The 20,539-nt window shown below is 34.6% G+C and overlaps 3 protein-coding genes across 5 annotated transcripts; 1 reads left to right on the forward strand and 2 right to left on the reverse strand.

The window, feature by feature from the left end:
- Positions 1-232: 232 nt before the first annotated feature.
- Positions 233-10,020, reverse strand: LOC106177227 (putative ATP-dependent RNA helicase DDX28). Its single transcript, XM_087004420.1, has 15 exons — positions 9,896-10,020; positions 9,587-9,705; positions 5,956-6,118; positions 5,581-5,685; positions 4,754-4,811; positions 4,429-4,568; positions 4,054-4,125; positions 3,667-3,739; positions 3,354-3,460; positions 2,995-3,096; positions 2,457-2,553; positions 2,109-2,260; positions 1,924-2,016; positions 1,279-1,431; positions 233-756 (listed from the first exon to the last, which is right to left on the reverse strand). Exons 1-15 carry the CDS (start codon positions 9,998-10,000, stop codon positions 643-645), a joined length of 1,653 nt encoding a protein of 550 aa, XP_086860546.1. The 5' UTR covers positions 10,001-10,020; the 3' UTR covers positions 233-642.
- A 20-nt stretch (positions 10,021-10,040) lies between these two features.
- On the forward strand, positions 10,041-15,428 carry LOC106177228 (BRISC and BRCA1-A complex member 2). The gene is made up of 11 exons (XM_013559947.3): positions 10,041-10,212; positions 10,481-10,557; positions 10,801-10,898; positions 11,240-11,434; positions 11,928-11,999; positions 12,471-12,571; positions 12,849-12,948; positions 13,081-13,151; positions 13,368-13,450; positions 13,786-13,936; positions 14,667-15,428. The coding sequence occupies exons 1-11, from the start codon at positions 10,091-10,093 to the stop codon at positions 14,731-14,733; spliced, it is 1,137 nt and encodes a 378-aa protein (XP_013415401.1). The 5' UTR covers positions 10,041-10,090; the 3' UTR covers positions 14,734-15,428.
- On the reverse strand, positions 14,958-19,940 carry LOC106177224 (uncharacterized). Of its 3 annotated transcripts, XM_087004419.1 has the most exons (4): positions 19,755-19,940; positions 18,567-18,799; positions 17,728-18,121; positions 14,958-17,332 (listed from the first exon to the last, which is right to left on the reverse strand). In XM_087004419.1, the coding sequence occupies exon 4, from the start codon at positions 17,330-17,332 to the stop codon at positions 15,506-15,508; it is 1,827 nt and encodes a 608-aa protein (XP_086860545.1). In that variant the 5' UTR covers positions 17,728-18,121; positions 18,567-18,799; positions 19,755-19,940; the 3' UTR covers positions 14,958-15,505. The 3 variants fall into 3 exon arrangements, with proteins under 3 accessions (XP_086860545.1, XP_086860544.1, XP_013415398.2); XM_087004418.1 differs by lacking the exon at positions 17,728-18,121; XM_013559944.2 differs by lacking the exons at positions 17,728-18,121; positions 18,567-18,799 and having other exon boundaries at positions 19,755-19,939.
- Between the last annotated feature and the right edge of the window lie 599 nt (positions 19,941-20,539).

The raw sequence follows: 20,539 nt of genomic DNA on the forward strand, positions 1-20,539 counted from the left end.
CGGAATCACAAGATCTACCACAATAGTTACTTCGAAACACATTTTTATTTCTTGTTCTTTCAAACTGAGACAGTATATTTTGACCGCTCGTAAGATTGTTTCCATAATATTCTTTTTTAAAGTATTCACTTTTTAACAATCTTTACACGTCTTTAAAGCAGGTTAAACCGTTTTGCAACAAAAATATACATATTCAAAATTGCTCCTTTGCGAGAGTGGAAAGAGCATAGTGTTCCCATGTCATAAGCCATGCACTGGTATTTCTTTATTTCAAGTTAGAAACTCGACAGAGATGGTCAGTAACCACCATAAGAATGTCAATGACACCACAATAACGCATTTAACTTTCTATAAATGACAATTTTCACATTACACCAAACCACAAACACACCTCCTGATTAACTAATGCGTTTATTAAATAGCACAGTAGCTTTAAATCTGCAGAACGTACGACAGGGGTGAAGCGTAGACAATGCTGTTGCAGTCATGACCGTCACACACCGGTAACTTATAACGAGAGGAACACCAAATTGTTGACGGATTGTTTCTGGATAGCACACAGTATTTATTTTTACACTTGGATTAGAATAATCTTTTAATTTTAAAATAAAAAAATTCCTCTGTAACAATTTTACGGGTGTTTTATCTCCCCGCCATGGCCTCCTCTATCTCCTTTTTCCTTGCATGCCGCCCCTGGAGTTTGCGCTTGATGTTTGCATTCACGTTGTGAAACTGTTCCATCTGACGCACAGCCGTCTGCAAATTCAATCAAATTTAATTTTAGATAAAGGACTAGAAACAACCAACGAGCAGCAGCTTAAGATGTTATAGGCATATTTTTATACACATATTTCATGTAAATTAAACAATCAAACTATTGATGCAAAATGGGTTTTTTCAAACTTTTGATGACATTTGTTTCACCTCTTAACACAACTTATTGTGAACCACTTAATTTGCAGTCCACAGAAAAAAAAGCAAAACAAACTAGCCAGTTTGGTTGTCTGCATCATAAAGTTGACCCGCAATGCACGATATTCAAAGAGTATTGTTTAAAACACACATCGTGTCTTTCCTTTAAAATATCAAACCAAACTCGTCAATTCTGATCTCTCTTCCTAACTGGACAACACAATCTTCAACTTTATTTAACTTTTTTCAAATTTCCAATTTGCCTCCTGTCACCGACTCTTTTATCTTACCGTCTGCTATCAGAAATAGTCGGAAATATCAAAGAACTTTTTTTCATTATTTTGTCTCCAAACCAGACCTGCTCACCTCTATCTGCCACAACAGCTCCACGTCCCAGTTATGGATGACCAGACTGGTGACAAAGCCAGGGTGTTCACTGCCCACTCGCCCAACCCTCCCAACACGGTGGATATAGTCCGACATGAAGCGCGGGAAGTCAAAATTTACTATATGTTGAACCTGAAAATTATGGAAAATTCAAATCAATAAATATGGTAAACAGTTAATTATAAAGACACTAAGGTGTTTATACCAGAGGTGCATGTTTTGATCCTTCATCTATGAACCTTGAGCACGAATTGGTAAATGATGATTTTTGGAGAATATACACACATATTTAATAGAAATATATTTCTAGGAATTCACCAATACTGCCCATCTGCATTTGTACATATGTGTAAATTTAATATCAATTACTGTTTCAACAGTTCAAACTGTTGATCTGATACCTCTCATTGCAGGATGCTCTTTTAGCTCTAGATAGACAACTATGATATGGATAGTGGAGAATGATAATGATAATGAGCAGTGGTCAACTCTTCCTAACAATGACAATCTCATAACCATAAACAATATCCTCAATTGTCTTTATATTAACTGATATCATGCGATAATAAAATTATTTTATGAAAATCCCTGGAATTTTTCAGGTGATGAATTATTTCAACATACCCACGTGGTATCCAGTCCCCTTGAGGCAATATCAGAGCAGATAAGGATGTTGAATTCTCTTCTACGAAATCTTTGAAATCTTCCTGCCCTTTCCTAAAATATAAAAATTGATCAGCATTAAAAACTCTACTTTAGACTTTGACTGTAAAACAGGAGTGTTTACTTTAATTTATTTTCTTTTTCACCTTTCTGTCCAATTGTTTATGCAACTCCATGCACTCCACCCCATTCTCCTTGAGGAACCTGGACAGCCAGTAGCATGTCTTGACGCTATTACAGAACACCATTACAGGAACTTCTTTCCTCTGCAACTCTCTGGCTAGTTTCAGCATGTATTCTGAAAGAGTTATTGCTGAACAAAGTTAATAACAATTTTCTTCAGTTGTTTTTTCAAGGCACTTCATCTTACAAATAAGATCAAATAAATGTTTAAAGATAAAGAAAAAACCCTGTGCATCATATAGCATACTTTCAGTGCAAAGTTTCTTTTACACTTAAAATTAATCAATGAAGAAATACAGTATAAAACTAACCTCCTTGCTTTTTGGGTGTAAGTCTGACAAACTTCTGTGGCACATGAGGCATCAATTTGTGCAAGTGCTTTGTAGTCACTTTGGTAAAACTTTCAATCTGTAATATAAAAGAAAAGATGCACCTCTTCTTTCTGTATGCAAGAGCTTCCAGTTATCAATCAAGGTCATTAAAATAAAAACAACTTGCTAGTGAAGAAGCATTTGATTTCTTTGATAGCCGTTTACTATTTATATTTTACTATGTTATTCAACTGCTAATATAAAATGCTCTTTTCTTCAAGAACCCTTCCTATGACATAAAATGAACACTTCAACTAAGAGTTATAGTAACATACTCTAAATATTAGGAAAATAAGTATTTTCAGTAAATCATTGCAAAAATAATGAAACATATTTTCCTTTATATTATTGTCAGAACAGCAAAGAAAATGTGTGATTGCCAACACAAGCCTTGTTGAGAGGCAAGACAAATCTCTAATGACACGAGACCAACTGGAGAGTGACTGTCAGGAATAGTGCATGACAGGTGGTCACTTACTGGAGCTATGTCCTCTAACACTGTATCCAGTCCCCGGGGCAGTGTGGCTCCCACTATGGCCAACTGTGCAGCCCCCAGCATACCACTGGCACTCTGACCAACCTTAAGGAAGGGCAACAATAATAAAGATATATCAAACAGTTGAGCAAAAAATTTAGAGGGACAACCAAACTGAAGTGAACAAACAAATAATAGACAGACACAGGATGTAATGATAAAATTATTTCCTCTCTGGGTGTTCACACGGAATTTTGTTGACCTAGCTAATGTTCAATAACTCTATTGGGAAAATTTTGAATAAAATCTTTCATTTTGTGAACTTCTGAAACAATTAAGATGCCAGTGTGTTTGTATCATACCTGTATATTTTTGAACAAGCGACTGACAAATGTAGCGAAACTATCATCCAGTAGAGTGTCACCTTCATCCAGAACCAAGTGCTCCGCTGCACTCAAATCAAAATGACCTATAAAATATATATGTATATTACATACATTTTATTTATAGTATATGTATAGTACATACAGTTTATTTATAGTATATGTATAGTACATGTGAAGCAGCCTATCCAGTGATAACAATTATATTCTTTTATATGCATGATCATTTAATATCTTATATATGTACAACTAAAGTTTGACCTCTAGTTATAAAAATTTGATCATAATTTACCTTCTTTCATGGCTGAAATTAATGTTCCAGGAGTGCCTACCACCATATCTACTTTTTCCTTTTTTTCGAAAAACTGGAATAAAATTCACTGATTTATCATATCACACAAACAGCTCTTTATGGTAAAGAGTTTCATTTATATTGTTATTTTCTTTAAAAAATCTAAATCTTTAATGCCAGGTGAAAATTACTTGTTTAAATTTCTTTTTCATTGTTGTTATTTGCAGCAAAAAGTAATGTTATTACAATAAAGTAATATAATGATATGCCAGAAGTTTTTTACATTATACTCTCTGGTACTTTAAATAATATTAACACTACTTGAACTACATGACAGTTTGTTCTTTTCAGATTAGATTTTGTAACAACTCTGAAGTAGTGCAGTACCTTTGCTTTATGTCCACCACTCAAAGCAAGCACCGAGAGATGTAAATTATCCATTATTCTACGTGCAACATACTGAAATAAACATTGAAAAAATAACATTATAAACTTGTGATTACTTAACCTTTAGTCAATCTGATATCCTTTTCAAAACATTTTCATTTCCTAAATCATCAATTACTAAATCCATTTGGAGAAAATCAGCTTTTAAAAAAACATGATAACTTCTCATGCTCTGTGATATGTCAATCTCTGAACAGGCAAGAAAAAAACTCTTGGTAGAATCTGTATCAATCTGACTATAATTTACAAACATTTTCTGCTATGTCCAGTTAAACTTAATGCACATCATACCCTAGAATGTTTGAAATAACTCACATAAACCTGATCCACCAGCTCTCTTGCTGGAACAACTATTACACTTCGTGGACAGTTTGGGCGTTGGTCGAGCCCATCAAATGGATTAATTTTCAGCATGTGAAGGATGGGTAGCAGATACGCAAGAGTCTTCCCACTCCCTAGAAAAAAGGCGAGAGGAAAAAACATTATATATAAGAAAAATTGAGAAGAAGAATGGCAGCTACTGTATTTCTATGAGTCAATAATAACATCAGATTTTAAAGAAAGTTTATTTATATCATACACAATGTAACTATTGCACAATGAAATTACTTTATCAAAAATGCAAATCAAAGTTTCATACCTGTTTCTGCAGCACATATCACGTTGTTATTGTTTAGCATCTCTGGGATTGTTAGAGCCTTAAAAAAGTAGATTGCAAAATTGTACCTCCAATGTATTTCATGTACTAGGTTATCTAGAATCTCAATATTGTAATCAAAACTCAAACAAAACTGTATCAGAATTCTCAATCTGAATTAAATGCCATTAATATCCATTGGTGCACAATTTGGATTATTAAAAAAAATTCAAACATGTACTTTCATGTTGGTGTGAGGTTATCAACATATGTAATGCTAATAAATAAATACCACAGTTTCTTAAACTATGTGTATCAGTACCTAAAAATCTTAAATTTCTTATCTGCAACTGTCCTTTACTGCCAAGTTTATGTAATTCAGCTTCATACTTTGAAGAATAGGGTTTGAAATTGACTGAACAGGCCTGTAGCCAGGTGGGGGGGGTTCGGAAGGTTCGAAAGAACCACCCCTTTTGCTGGGAAAAGGTCCAGTCTGGGTAAAATTTGATCTAGGTACATGAAGTTTTTATGGGAAAAGGTCCACTTTTTCAGGAAAAGAACCCCCCTTCTGAAACTGCTGCTGAAGACAGTAGAAGTTTCCCCATGCCAGTCTTACATATACCTGTACGTGGGTGGGCTTACATATACCTGTATGTGGGTGGGCTTACATATACCTGTATGTGGGTGGGCTTACATATAACTGCATGTGGATGGGCTTACATATACCTGTATGTGGGTGGGCTTACATATACCTGTATGTGGGTGGGCTTACATATACCTGTATGTGGATGGGCTTACATATACCTGTATGTGGGTGGGCTTACATATACCTGTATGTGGGTGGGCTCCTTTATGTTCATGCTATGCAAACTTTTCGTAATTGCTTCATGGAGACCAAAGTCTTCAAATTTTAAGCCACTTTGGAGTGCAGGGTTCTACAAAGTGAGATTATTTCAATAACACAATTTAATAAAAAAAAAGGTTACATTTGTAAAGTGGTACGTACACAGCAACATACATGACATTATCAATATCTTAATGCAGTTGGCTCTGCCATTCCACATTTTTTTCCACAATTAACAGTAAAGTTCAACTTTTTTCTAGTGCTCCTTCATGTGTCTACTTGTTCACATTTATCGATCAGCTGTATTAATATAAGTTATTCTGTATATATCTCTTTATAAAAGTACTAGTATCAAACTTACTGGTCTTTTTCCATTTATGACAAAATAGTCACCCACAGACTTGTGATGCTTCCATCCATGTGAAGCCAACAGTTCTGGTTTAAACTTTGAGAATGCCTCCCCAGTGTAGTGATTGTAGGCTTTTCTCTTGCACTTGATGATCAGTGGACCCTTAGGCCTAAGTCTTAGATAAACAAGGCAGCAAAGCTGTCAAATGTACAGACAAAAAACAGAAAATAAAGATGCAAAATAGGTCATTTTGTCAATTTTGATGCAATAATAAATAATGCTTATAATAGCACTGTCAGTCAACACTGAATTTTAATCATGCACAACAGGTAACATGGTCAATAACAGGAGCGGACCCTGAGATATTTTCTGACAGTATTCCAAAGTATCTATGTTGATCCATCTTCCATTTTGATGGTCTTCCAACAGAAAAAAAAGATACCAGTCAATATAAACTTAATAACCTGACTGTCTTCCGGAAGACCCAGAAGATGGTCTCAATCCACCCTTTCAATATGATTACAGTTTCAGGACCATGAGAGACCAAAGTCACATGAGGAAAGTCTCAATATTTGAAAAATGATGACAGTGCATAAAATAATATTACATAATATTTAAAGACATAAAAAACAATACAACTGCTTATGTGGAAATACAGAAAATGTGCAGAGCCTCAGGCGGATGAGAGTTAAAAGTCACAAATGCAAGTGTTTGAGAAAAATTATAAAGGAAAACATAACAAAACTAGAAAAGCACTCCAAGAGTGCAGACCTCTGCCAAGGCAGCAATTGTTGATTATTATTGATTATTGATTGATTATTGAGCCAGACCACCACTAAAAACTAATCATTGTCCTCTTTGGCCCACTTCTGACAGTTCCTGAAAATTTCAGCAAAATCCATCCATAACTTTTGAGTTATGTTGATGACAAACAAACAGGGGTGAAAATATAACCTCCTTGGCAGAGCCTGAGGTAAATATAATTCCAATGAAGCTGCTATTCAAACTTTTAATCTTCGAGTTTGATATATATATAAATATATATATATATATATATATATATATATAATTACCTGCATAATTATCACTGCTTCCTTATTATTAATCTAGCAGAGAGCTTAACCTTTGGCAGTTTACAGGGAAATATCAACAAGTGTGCTTTATGTAATCTCATTTAATAACCTATTAATTAGGCAAATGACTTTATAACTAGCTAAGTGATACCCAAGGGAAATTTATAGACTGACCCTCTCAAAGGTCTTTCAGGCCCATAAGTCACATCTTAAGAAAAGCACAAAACTATAATGCACAAAATAGGAGACTACCAATTCTGATGCAATAATACATTATGTTTAACTGCACAGTCAACATCAAATTTTAATTATGCACAACAGGTAACACCAACAAAAGTAAAAGCATAAGGCTTCAGGCCCATCAGAGTTCAAGTTTATACTTAGAAAGTGCCAGAATAAGAACAAATGTACAGACAAAGAACAGAAAATAAAGATGCAAATAAGTGAAAAATTAAATTTTCACAAAAAACTGTTAAATTGCCAGAAAAATTTACCAAACAGACTGCGTTGCCTATTGAAGCTGTTTTTTAGTCCCATGTTTCTTTCCTATAAGTTTGAGAACAGTAAGTGACATGATTTCCCTTAAATGGTCATCATAGGAGCAGTGCCCAAAATAGGGGTTTCTTCAAATTTTGATACAACATTAAATAATGTTTAACAGCATAATGACAATCAAATGTTATTAATAAAATATTAGTAACATGGACATTCAGAAAATGTGACAAGCAAAAGTTTTCAAGATCATGGAACTTTAAAGTCACACCTTGAAAATGCCAATATGTGAAAAATTAAATTTTCACAAAAAAACTGTTTAACTGCCAAAAAAAAAATACCAAACAGACTGCATTGCCTACTGAAGCTGTATTTTAGTCCCATGTTTCTTTCCTGTAAGTTTGAGAACAGTAAGTAACATGATTTTCCTTAAATGGTCATCATGGAAGCAGTGCCCAAAATAGGGGTTTCTTCAAATTTTGATGCAATATTACATAATGTTTAACAGCTTAATGACCATCAATTTTTAATTATAAAATATTTGTATCACAGATATTCAGAAAATGTGACTAGCAAAGGTCTTCAGGCCCATGGAACTTCAAAGTCACGCCTTGAAAATGCCAAAATGTAAACAAGACAGCACTGTTCTGAAATGGGTTTATTTCCATTTTTAACACTTTTTTAACATAAAACAAAATAAACATTTTACTGCCATTTTTATATGACCAACTAAAAAAATTGATGAGATGGGAAAAGTATCAATAGAACAGTGTTAAATGTCCAATTTCCTCCATTCTGAGATTCTGAACATAGTGGATGATTGAATCTGACAAACTGCAATGATATGAGTTTATTTCCATTTTTGACACTTTATTACACAATACATGATAACAAGTTTACCATGTTTTTTACATAATCAACTAACAATGTTGTAAAGATGCAGGAAATATCAAACAAACACTTTTAGGCATCTTATTAGTTAAATAATGAGACTGTTAACATGCTTAAGAATTGAATCTGAGGAAATGTGAAAAAAACAGTATAACTTCTAAAATAATGGCCCGATTATGTTGATTTTCGAACTCAACCTGCGTTTTAGTAAGATTGACCACTCCTGTGAGTATAATTACAATTGGCCAATCCCTTTTTCTTATATTGTGTTATCAGTGTTGCATTTATATTGAAACTAGTGAAAAAACAGCATAAATTCCCTCAAAATAGCCCAATCATGCTGATTTTCGAACTTGACCTGCGTATTATGAATATTCATCAGTTCTGTAAGTTTCAAGTCAAAAGGTAAAATGGTTTTCCACTTATCGTGTTATCGGTGCTGCATATATGCTGAAAAAAGTGAAAAAACAGCATAAATTCCCTAAAAGTGACCCGATCATGCTGATTTTCGAACTTGACCTGCGTATTATGAATATTCATCAGTTCTGTAAGTTTCAAGTCAAAAGGTAAAATGGTTTTCCACTTATCGTGTTATCGGTGCTGCATATATGCTGAAAAAAGTGAAAAAACAGCATAAATTCCCTATAAGTGACCCGATCATGCTGATTTTCGAACTTGACCTGCGTATTATGAATATTAATCAGTTCTGTAAGTTTCAAGCCAAAAGAAAAAACAGTTTTGCACTTATCGTGTTATCGGTAAAAGTGCACGGCGACGACGGCAACGACGGCGACGGCGACGACAGACGCAGATGATGGCTATATGTACAGACACATCTGTGTCTGTACATAAAAAGAGGATATAGCTAGGCGATTGCAAGCCATGTGAGTATGGCAGTGGGAATCAATTCCATGTACATTTACAGATAATTGTTTTCACTGATAATGATGAGATTTTTCTTCATCATTTAAGGTTCAAATTCAAATGTAATAGATACATACATGTATAATTCATAAATGCAGATACTCCATATATACATGGCCTCAAATAATATATCTAAAATAATAAATCATACAGTATGCACAGGAGTAAATAAGGATTTAAAACAATAGGATCATGTTAGTTTCATACTGAAATACCAGTATGAATATATGTATGGATTCTCTTCAACAACCTACATTGCTTACTTTTCGTTCATTTTTTCAATCCGCTCTACTTCCTTTCTAATCAGAGCTTTCTGGATCTTCTTCACCAAAGGCTGTGGGACAGTGATGGTGGGAGAAGGTTCTTCATTGGAGAAGTATGCCTGAAAATGAAGTGACATTAAATGTCCCTAAACTGTAATGTGTAAGACACGCTAAGTACTGTAAGTGTAAAATGGAGCAACGTTTTTTGGAGTAAGGAGCCGTAGATTCTACTACAAGTAAGAGTGAACTAATCTTTAACAAAAAGATAATGCAAAACAGCTACGTTAGAGTTAAGTAAATCAGGCTTACCATACACCGTCTGCACAACGAAAAATGAATAGGAGAGTGTAAACGAAGAACTGCTTCACGTCCCATGTTTGTAGCGAACATCGTGTTAGGTTGCAGTATCGACATCAATTACTTACCCTTTTGACATTTTGATTTCCGCTTCCGTTTATTAGATGGGATGTGATATGTGAGGATTATTTTTGAAATTTATTTGCCATGGGTACTAATTTACCCAATATTTTTGCCCCAAAGATTGCAACATTCGTAGAATCTCTCCTGACTGAAGGAAAAGTTGGAATATGTGCTGGGTCTGTGCGAGTAACAGACATAAAATCAGGGTAAGAAAATCTATCTGTCCAAGGGAGACTGAGATACATCACATCCTTTCAATTTTTCTCAATCATTATGATGTCTTTGTCACTGTGTCACTGACTGGCATTAAGTGATACATTTCAGACACCGTGAGCTCCAATATATGTAAATCATGTGCTTGACTAATTTTCTGAATAAAAGAAATCACTTATGTAAACCCTAGGTAATGAAAAACATTTTTGAATAATTTCTTTTTTAAAATTTCATCCTGACTGCTACGCCTTTTTCTTCAAGGGCTCCATCTCTGACCAACATACCATGTGGTGATAGATTTAAAGTGGTTATTCCCTATGCTGGAAATTCTCTCACGTGTGAGTATGGAGCATCAAATATAATCACATATAGCATATCAGAAAAGGTAAATGGGAGTGCTAACACATGAAAGATATAGGTGCACACAACTGTATAATGATGGTCACCTAGTGGCTCTGCCCAGATATTTGCCCAATATTTTGCTTACCTGTGACCTCAAGTCTCACATTTCTGTAAAGGGAACCAGTTTTGGAGGAGAACGAGGTAAAAATTACATGGCTGTACATGTTACTTTATTTTAGGGGAGATTATATTCAACAGTTGTTCTCCAGATGATCCACCAGATTTCCTTTTTAGTGCAGAAGACAAGGACTTTTGGCCACAAATTGAAAATATAAGTGTAAGTTGATACACAGAGATGAAGTGTAGATTTTATGCTCTCCTTAAAAAAGTTTGTCTTTAGAAGTATATTATAGTATTTAAGGTTTAACTTAATTTTAGAAGTTTTGATAGTTGATAACTTCAGTAACCATATGTATATTTCACATTTATATTGTATGTTATTGTTCAGTTTCCCACTATATATGTTACTGAGCATATTAAATGACTAATGGCTATTCACAAATATATGGTACAGAACAAGCACCTTAATTTATTTTTAGTTTTTAACCTTGGTAAATGAATCTATTTCTAGAATTTATTTTCTAAAGACTGAATTTGTTATCTCTTCTCCAATTTCAGCATTTAGCCAATTGGGACAATACAAATCCCAGGTCTCTTTTTCTGGTCATACAAGAACTGTTGGAAGAATACAAAAAATATCACCAGTCTCTGAAGGATGAGAATGCCAGACTGCAGTGGGAATATAATGCTTTGATGGAGCAGGATAACTTTAGTCCAGAGAATGTGGAAGTTTGGGTCAATAAAAAGGGCAATGTAAGTGTCGTGGATTAAATGTGTCAGCTGTGTTAATTATACATATGAAAATTATCATTTGTGTAATTTCAGTAGAAATACTGAATAGTTCTTTTGTTGATAGCTTTTGTTACCAACATGTCACAATGAGGATGCTGTTGTTATATTTATTTTTCCCTTTTGAAGTCTGACTGCAAGCAGACAAAATAATGGATGTTTAAGTAGTGGTTTATTCTCAGGCTGTCGACATTCAAGAACTGCTACATTTCTATTCAAGAAAGTTGATATGTTTCATTATCTTGCACCACATTAAAAAAAAATACCACCAACTTAATATCACTTAATTTACTTTGATTCATGTATGAAGAGTATTAATGCAAATTTTATAACCCTACTAACAGCACGATACTTATACCAGGAAAGTAAATTATTTAAATGTGTTTTTATTTTTTTTCAGAAAAACTGTTGAATTATATAAAATGCATGTTTATGCTGTAATCCTTATATATTTCAGAGACTAGGCCCTATCAATTTTCTGATGAGGTTGGATGTAGATTTCTCCAAAATACCACCCTACCTTATAGGAGTATGTATATATTTATGTTATGAAGCATGATTGCTAAATGCAAGCAAAATACACCTTACAAAGAATTGTTGATAAAATGATACCATCGTTCCTGTTGAAAACTTCATATATATATCTAAAAACTCGTTATATTTTAATGTTATTTTAATAAATGTTCAGCATTTCAAAAGCCTTGGTCATATATTTTATTTAAGTGGTGTAGAGAAATTATGGGAAAGTGCTTTCAATTTATATTTGTGAGGAGTGTCGTTAAACAGACACAGATTACTATGTAATTGGAGAGGTGTGCATAACTTTAACTTTATCTAAGAGTTGTGGTTGTTCACCAGGTGATATGGAACTCACATTATTCAAGTTGATTATCTTGGAGAGGTTCAGTAACACTATACAGTACATACTGGTTTTTGGAGTTTCAGAGAATAATATAACTGTCAAGTTTGTTCAATTTGACATGATAATTTCCACTTCCAGTGCAGTCCTGGTGAAGACTCTGCAGTCCTGTTGGTAACATTCCAGTACCCAGACGGAGGGAAGGTCTTACCACAGTTGTACTTGTCACCCAGAGTGGAACAGTAAGTAACTCAGTTGAATTAATAAATAAGTAAATTGAATTAATTCATTATACAATTTTGTGGTTCACAAGTCGTAGTTTAACTTGACTTTTGAAGTAAATATTGTGCTTGGAATAATAGGATTAAAGAAGAAATTGATTATTTTGAACACAAACATTTTAATGATATTTTGAAAGTTCTTACAACATTTATTAAATTATATTTCATCAGTTTTTACTGCATTGCCTGATGGAGTTTGATATATATAAATATCTCTAAGTTATTTATATATTCCCAGTGCCCTCGGTGGTGCAGCTAACCTTAGAATTCCTGCTTTCCCAAGTGGAGGTTGCCTGATTGATTATGTGCCAAATGTTAGAGAGTTGTTGAAAAATAAGGTATTATAAATAACTTATCTGAAAATCTGTTCATTTATAAGTATTTCCACAATATGACCACTTATGCCAGAATAAGTACTGGAGATATGGCAATTGCTGAAGATAAAAATAAAGAAAAGTTTTGTTTTCCAGGTTGATCAGATTGTACAAGGACATGACAGAAGGAAAGAATATGTAGCAGCTTGCCTTAGTGCATTTGGAAGGTATATTACGTAATACCAGTGGAGTTGTTCATTTGAAAACATGTACTTTTTATCTTAGAGTCTGTGCTTGCACAAATTTGGTTGGTTGTGTAACCATGTTAAAACTAAGGCAAATATCCTTTATATTTGTTGAAACAAACCTGAAGGTTTTACCTTCATGAAGTTGTTATGTATACAAAAATCCATTTGTGTTATTGGTGACATTGTATATTTCAGGTCAATTATAGAATATGATGCTGAAAGCTTTTTCAAGATTTCATTTCTACTGGAATGGAATGATTTCTTTTTCATAGTGCACAGTAAGCTCATCACTTATCATTTATGTAATTATAATATTGTCATTTATTATTCGCCATAAGTGACTTTGGTGAGGACTTATAATTGTTTAAGAAAAAACTGAACCTTGTGTTACAGATCCCCTGTATACAAAGAGGAAAAAATCTTTAAATGGTGTAATCCATAATAGAAATGCGTAATTACACCCTAGTCGCTGTCATGTACTATCATCCTAGCTACTGAATTTTACAGATAGGATGATAATAATGATTATTGTTAAGTTGTATGTTTATAGACTTGGGCAGTTTGGCTAGCAGATACTTGTATGGATTTCTATCCCTTATACTTCTGTTTTCAGTCGAGTTACCCCTGTACTTCCCAGTGGACAGTCCCTCTCTCACTGTACAATCAGTCTACCATGAGTCCGGGGGAAGACCATACAGTAAAGTGACCAGGGAGTACCCCTATAGTCCAAGGTGGTCTGGGAATGAAATGGTAGAAAGAGTCAGGTAAGATTCATATTGCATTAGTCTTTCATTTGCAGAAATTATAATTTTTGTTTTCTTGTATTTAAAAAAAATGCATAGGCAGTTAGAAAATACAGCACTGCAGCTTTAAAGGAATTTTTGACATATGACATTTTCATCTTAGAATAAATAACTTTTAACACTCAAAGATTTATCTTTTACTAAAAGAAATGTGTTTGTGCTGTAGCATGTTTCTACTGTACTAGCTGCCATGATTGTACAATGTATTGATGTTACTCCAGTATGATGATGATGATGATGCTCAGTATTCAGCTGCTGTAGTTATAGGAACATCTTACTGTTGCAAATGGCCTTTTTTCACTTAAAACCACTGTACATAATCTGTGGTGATCATATTTAGCTCTTGGAGTATCTTACCATTTCTTAACGTTATTAGACCATGTTTCGGGTCTGCCTATTGCCAGTAGTTTTGTGCATTATAGGTCAGATTTTACTTTGACAAAGCCCAAAGCCTTTTTTCTTACAGTACGTATGCAAACATAGACTGCCTAAATTGGACTGCCTCTGTGGAAAGTGGCGTGGTATTGTGTATTTTGTGCAGTCTTGTTTGAAGTTAGACCATGATATCTATGTATTTGACATTGCAATGATGGGCATTGAAATTATCCATGGTTACTTTAACAGCCTCCAAGCAGTTAGTTGTACATTTGTATAGCATTATTTACTAGATGTAATATTCATTTAATTTCAGAACATATCTGCTTGAAAATATTGCAGCTTTTCAAAGGGCCTCAGTACAGAATGGCAGTCTTTCATGACTGAGATGGACTGAAGTTGGCAAGTTCTTCCTGCCTCTGTAAAAAAGAAACCTGCATTTGCCTTTGCCATTGAATGGCAGTTTGAGACAGCATTACTGGCGGTTCTATCTGGTGTGAACACCTTAAGCTTGGTGATATATGTGGATGCTATTAATTATTGAATGGATTAACTCTTATGTGAGAGACATGGTTTAAAGCAGCAGTATCAACAAAGACAAAGAAAACCTGTTTTAATGCATTAAAAGATTTATTAACAAATGGTCAGAATACATAACCAGAGAGGAGTATTTTTCATGGCAGTGAAGAATTTATATCAACCTTTCAAATTTCTGGCTTACTTGTTCTGATATATCTTGTAAAAAAGCTGCTAAATCAGTTTTACTTGGAAAAGTTGTAGAAAAAAAAAAGAAACTCGCTAATTCAGTCATGTAATATCATTCTTGACTTGTACCTTTTAGTGTTAACTATTATACATAAATACCATTTTAAACAATTCCATATTTATATAAAATGCAATTTAAAATGATTGAGGGTACTGTGCCTTGTATTTTCTCTTTTGTATATTGAGCCTTAATAGTCTTCTGGAATTATTGAACATCAGTTTACAATTATTGGACATTTGTAATCTCATAGTGAAAAAAAAATCATTTGTGAGACAGTATCACTTAATGATAAATAAATTATACTATGCCTAATATGTCTTTTAAGATATGCCTTTTATTAAAATACATTATATTCATATACACTTACACCCTACACTTATTAATTTCATTTATTCGTACTCGATAGTAACGGCTTCCTCAGGGTGCTCATTGAAATATTCTTCCATTCTCTCGAGAATGGCATACTGTAAACAGAGGAAACCTTGTAAAAGTTTGGTTTTCTCAGCAAAGAGTTTAGCCTCAGAACCTGGAACACTTGCTTTAATGAAATTTAAGAACTGTTGCCTTTGTGGTGTGTGCAGACAGAGGGGGAGAGGAAACTTCCCATCAGTTCTCACGTAATGGATGACGGCTTCAACCAGCTGGAGCGGAATGATCTCTCCCTGCATGAATAATTTCTCAACCTGTCTTTCGCTGAAGTTTTCTGGGACAAAGTTGGAAATCTGGTTAAAGGCTGCCAATGCTTCCAGCCAGGTGAGGGTGATGTTGCTGGGCAGGTAGGGTAGGTGACTTCTTTGGGATCCACACTCTGATCCCTCTGATATATACCCCATGATATCTGGGCACTGGATGCTGTACTGGAGCTCTAGGGCGCCTTGGTACGCTAGGGTCCTGTCATTGCTTGACCAGGACTTCAACATGTTGTATTCTGGCAGGAAATAGGATGGGCAACTTTGGGTCTTTAAACACTGCATAAGTTTTTTGATGAGTAGTCCCAGTTTGTCTGTGTCATTTTCACAGTTTCTTTTGGAAACGTCACTGACAACGTGGCAAAGGAGATTTCTTACAAGTTCGTCAGTCATGGCAGTGTCTATGAGATAAACGTGACAGAGCTTTTTGAAAGTAGCAAAGCTGTGTCTCCACTCTTCACAGAGAGAATTTATCATGGTCTGACATGGAAGGTCAAAGCAGAAACGCCACAGCAAAGAGCTGTTATTGTTCTGAGATCTAGCTGGTACAATATGGCAGCCAAGCTCCCTGGCTTTGGCCAAGGCCTCTTTACAGGGCCAGAATATGTCCGTCTCTTGTGGCCAAGATTCACATGGAACAGCAAGTGTTAGTAGATCAGAGTGGAACTGACTCTGAACCCAGCTTCCTTCCTCACAGAGGCTGTGAGTGATACACTGTAGTCCACTGCCATTGTGATTCTGCCCCACATAGCACATCATTTGTGAGTGTGTGGGATTCTGAATACTTGCACAATTACTGCATGCAGATAACAGGCTGCAACTGTGGTGAATAGATTCCTGAAGTAAAGTAGGTGACACTAAAACCTCATTTCCCTTTTTTTCACAAAATTTGATCCACTTGGGATCAAGCCTGGGTGGATCATTTAGCTTCAGGTAGAATAGTCCTGGGACAGTCCCTGGAACCACACTGAGTGGGGTATTGTTTGACAGCATACAGTTGTTATTGTCAGTGAATGATATTGACACTGCAGACATGGGTGTGGTAAGTTTTGGTGTCAAAAAGAGCTGTCTTTCGTTCAAAGATGTGGTCTTAAGTTCTGCATCAGACAGTTCATCTGAAGATATGGTTGAAGTCTCAAATAGATCTACCCTTGAAGACTGAAATTTCTGCTCACACGAATCAATCAGATGGAAGTTGAAATCTTCCAAGTTGATCAGTGTTTCTCTAGTCATTTGATAGACAGTGCTGTCCAACACTAGTTTATTGTCCTGGAAATGTTTTAATATGTTTGGAGTCTCTTTATCCTTTTCTTTTTGTTGCCAAAATTCTGGATTTCCATTTTCAAGTTTGGTTTGCTGTGGTAACAATTCTTGTGAGTGGAACTCCCAATTAACAGTCTCTGGTGAAGAATGAAGCTCCTGGTTTTGGTCTGTCTTCTCGACATCTTTGTTTTTGTCATCTCTTCCTGTCAGTCGATCTTTGAGCTCACCCAACAGGTAAACTATGCTGTGCCACAGAATGATCATCTGAAGAGTGAAATATAGCAACAAATTTAAACGAGGACTGAAGTACAAGGAAAATACTACACCTGTCATGATTGCCATACCATATCTATAACTGTACTGTACCTTTATGGAACTACCTTTATAGCCAAAGATATTTATAAGCTCAAAAGTCAATGCACTATTATGCAATACTTAAGCTGAATAGTGAACTCATTTGTATTATCACTGACAAAATCCCTTTATGACAATAAGCTGGTCACACTGTATGGTAGAAACCTCTTAATCCCAGCAGTGTACAATAGCAGGTACAAAGACCAATGATTGGTTTATGAAGATGAAAAGAAATGGAAGAACAGTTCCCTGGCAGACTGTTCCATCATTACAAATGCTGACATGTCTTGATTAAATATCCTCACCGTGAAATAAGACTATTCCATCAATTACTAATACTGACATGTCTCATATGAATATCTTCACCGTGAAATAAGCAATAAATCACTATGAAGACCTACTAGTCAGCTGACTTGTAATGCACTTAAGTTGGTAAAAGTCTGGTCATTTATGTAAATAACAAGATGTAGCAATCTGGATGCACCTTGTAAGAGATGCTAATTCAGTTGATAATTAACTGGCAGCCATTTATTTCCCAGGTAATGGAAGAGAAATCGTGACACCTGACATGGTCGATAATTGTGTCGTGACATCTGATATCATCTTCACAATTATGCAGAAACAATGTCACAATTTTGGGGGGATCCTCCACAATTTTCTGTATCCTATCAATTATTACCAGTACTGCCAACTTCCAAACTGAAATTAAAGCATTCTTCATCTCTACGCTTTGAAACAGTGAATAATTATGTGTAATGTCTTTCTTGCAATTTTACTTGGTGGAGGAAATTTAATTAATAACAAAGATGAAGTGCCTTTTATTGACAAATCTTCCTGGAAAGAGGGTAGTTTTAACACAAGAAAACCCTGTTTAATGTCTTTTTAATGGCAAGATTGCTGGAGAGGAAAATGAAATGCATAGTTGATCACAATTAATACATGTGTAACATCACATCATTCTTGTTTAAGTGAGATAATGGTGGAAATTGATGATTGAAAATGCATAGAAAATGCTTTATTGTAACATTTATATTCTGTCCTTGTTCCTTAAAATCCCTAAAAATAGTGCCCTTTCATATTTTTCAAGACATGGTATACATTCCTGTAACAACTCTGCATATTCTTGTTCAGTTAAGTCTCTTACCTGGCTCAATAAACTTTAAGTTCGGCGGATTGACTTTCCATCCAGGGTACAATTTAGAGGTAGAAAATATATCTTTGGCTCTTTCTTTTATGGAATAGAGGCAGATTAATGCTCTGTTGGGTCCTACAAGTTCAGACTTTTTCAGAAGGAGCCCTGCACAAGAACCTGTCTGTTAATTTGATACAGGGTCTTCACCCTCGGCTCAGGTAAGAAAAAATAGCTGTAGCAAACACCTGCAATAAACTTTATACTTGACACTGATACCACACACAACAAAAGCTGCCTTGTCCTAGTTATCTAAAGAAGGAGGCCAATATTTTTACTTTAAACCTATTTGTAATAACAGACATTTTTAACATTCCAAAATACTCAAAACCACATGACTGATATCCTTTTGTCATACAATTAATTGTTTTTTTTAGGGCAAGATGCTTGTAGAGGAGTTAAAGGGATAATAACTCTTCGTATGAGATCTATATTTCACCACAAATACATTGTAAACTCATAGAAATATAATATATTCTATTTCACCACAAAAACGACTTATAGCAATAAATCTGAAATAATGTGCTCGTCATCTACCCACGTGACCTCCATAGATGGCTATACTCTGTAATAATATCTTATTCAGAGATTATTACAAAAAACAAACTTTTTAGAAAAAAAAAAAAAAAAAACAGGGACTAACTTTGAATGTAGAAATGGATTCATTAGCCATTGGTAAGTATGGGAAAATTGCTGTTTACCCCAGGAAAATTAATTTTTTGGCCAAAATGAACATTTGTTATCCCTGTTGGGTGTTTATCATGGACAATTTTGGCATAAAAACAAGTTCAAAATTTAGACTTTGAAACTCCAAGTAGTTATATGTTTATTTAACTGCTTGAATTTAATAATGATTCAATTAAATTAAAAAAAAAACAGCCCGAGCTCAACACTACAACATCAGTTTTTTGAGCTCATGTGCTATCCAGAAAATAATCACCTATGAAATGTTGAGAAAAAAATTCCAACCAAATGTACCATTTAATTCTTTTTCCACCAGGAACTACTTGACTCAAAAATAATTTAAAAAGAAAACCTATGTCAGTGTAATGGGGCATATACCTGGAAATATTAACTTCTAGATATTTAAAAAAAAAAAGATTTTAAAAATTCACATAAGTAAATAAGCTTATCTTATCTTACCTTCTCCAGGTGAGCGTCTTCATACATGAGAAACTGAAGACTTCTCTGAGCATCAATGTATGCGCGAGTCTGATTAGTGACACACAAAATGACAGGTTAGATGGAAAGACGTGTAGGGTTACACGTTTACAACCCATCATGAGGGCTTTGTGAACCAGACCCTGCGACTTTGAAGTAATCAAAGGGCCCAGCCAACCTGTACCCCTATTATTACTAGCAATAGAGCACATAATGAGAAGCCCCTCTAATCTCTTATGAATCACCTTTGTCACCCCGGTTCATATTATCCAATCTATCTTCATTTTTGTCATGCATGCTTTTGTCATTGAAATAAAGTTGTCTGGAAACTCTCCCTTTGAATTTGTTCTGCTCAAATAAATTCTGTTTACTTAACATCTTTCAATTTCGCTTTCAATTATTTATATCTTTGGATTTCATCTAGGGGTTACTGACTAGGAAGACACTTTTGTATACAAGGGGTACATTCTGATTTGATTTTTTGCAGTAAGCCTTTGTATGGCTTACTTTTTACCTAAATTTGATTGATAAAAGTTAACCTGTGTTTTCAGCCTGTCATGTTGTCACTATACAGCATCAGGTGTTTGCTTAATGCATTATCAACCAAAGTCAACAAAACAAAATAGTATCATTATCTTCAAAGATAGATGCTGCTTTGATCTCAGATACAATTTTCTTTTCTTTTTTTTTTTTTTTTTTTTGGGGGGGGGGTGTTTTTCCATTACACTTTTAAATGGGCAAGTGTTTATAGAGAAAAAAGAATAACA

Source organism: Lingula anatina, chromosome 2 (genome assembly GCF_051362555.1).
Source record: "Lingula anatina isolate TDL-2025a chromosome 2, LinAna3.0, whole genome shotgun sequence".
Taxonomy (NCBI): Eukaryota; Metazoa; Brachiopoda; class Lingulata; order Lingulida; family Lingulidae; genus Lingula; species Lingula anatina.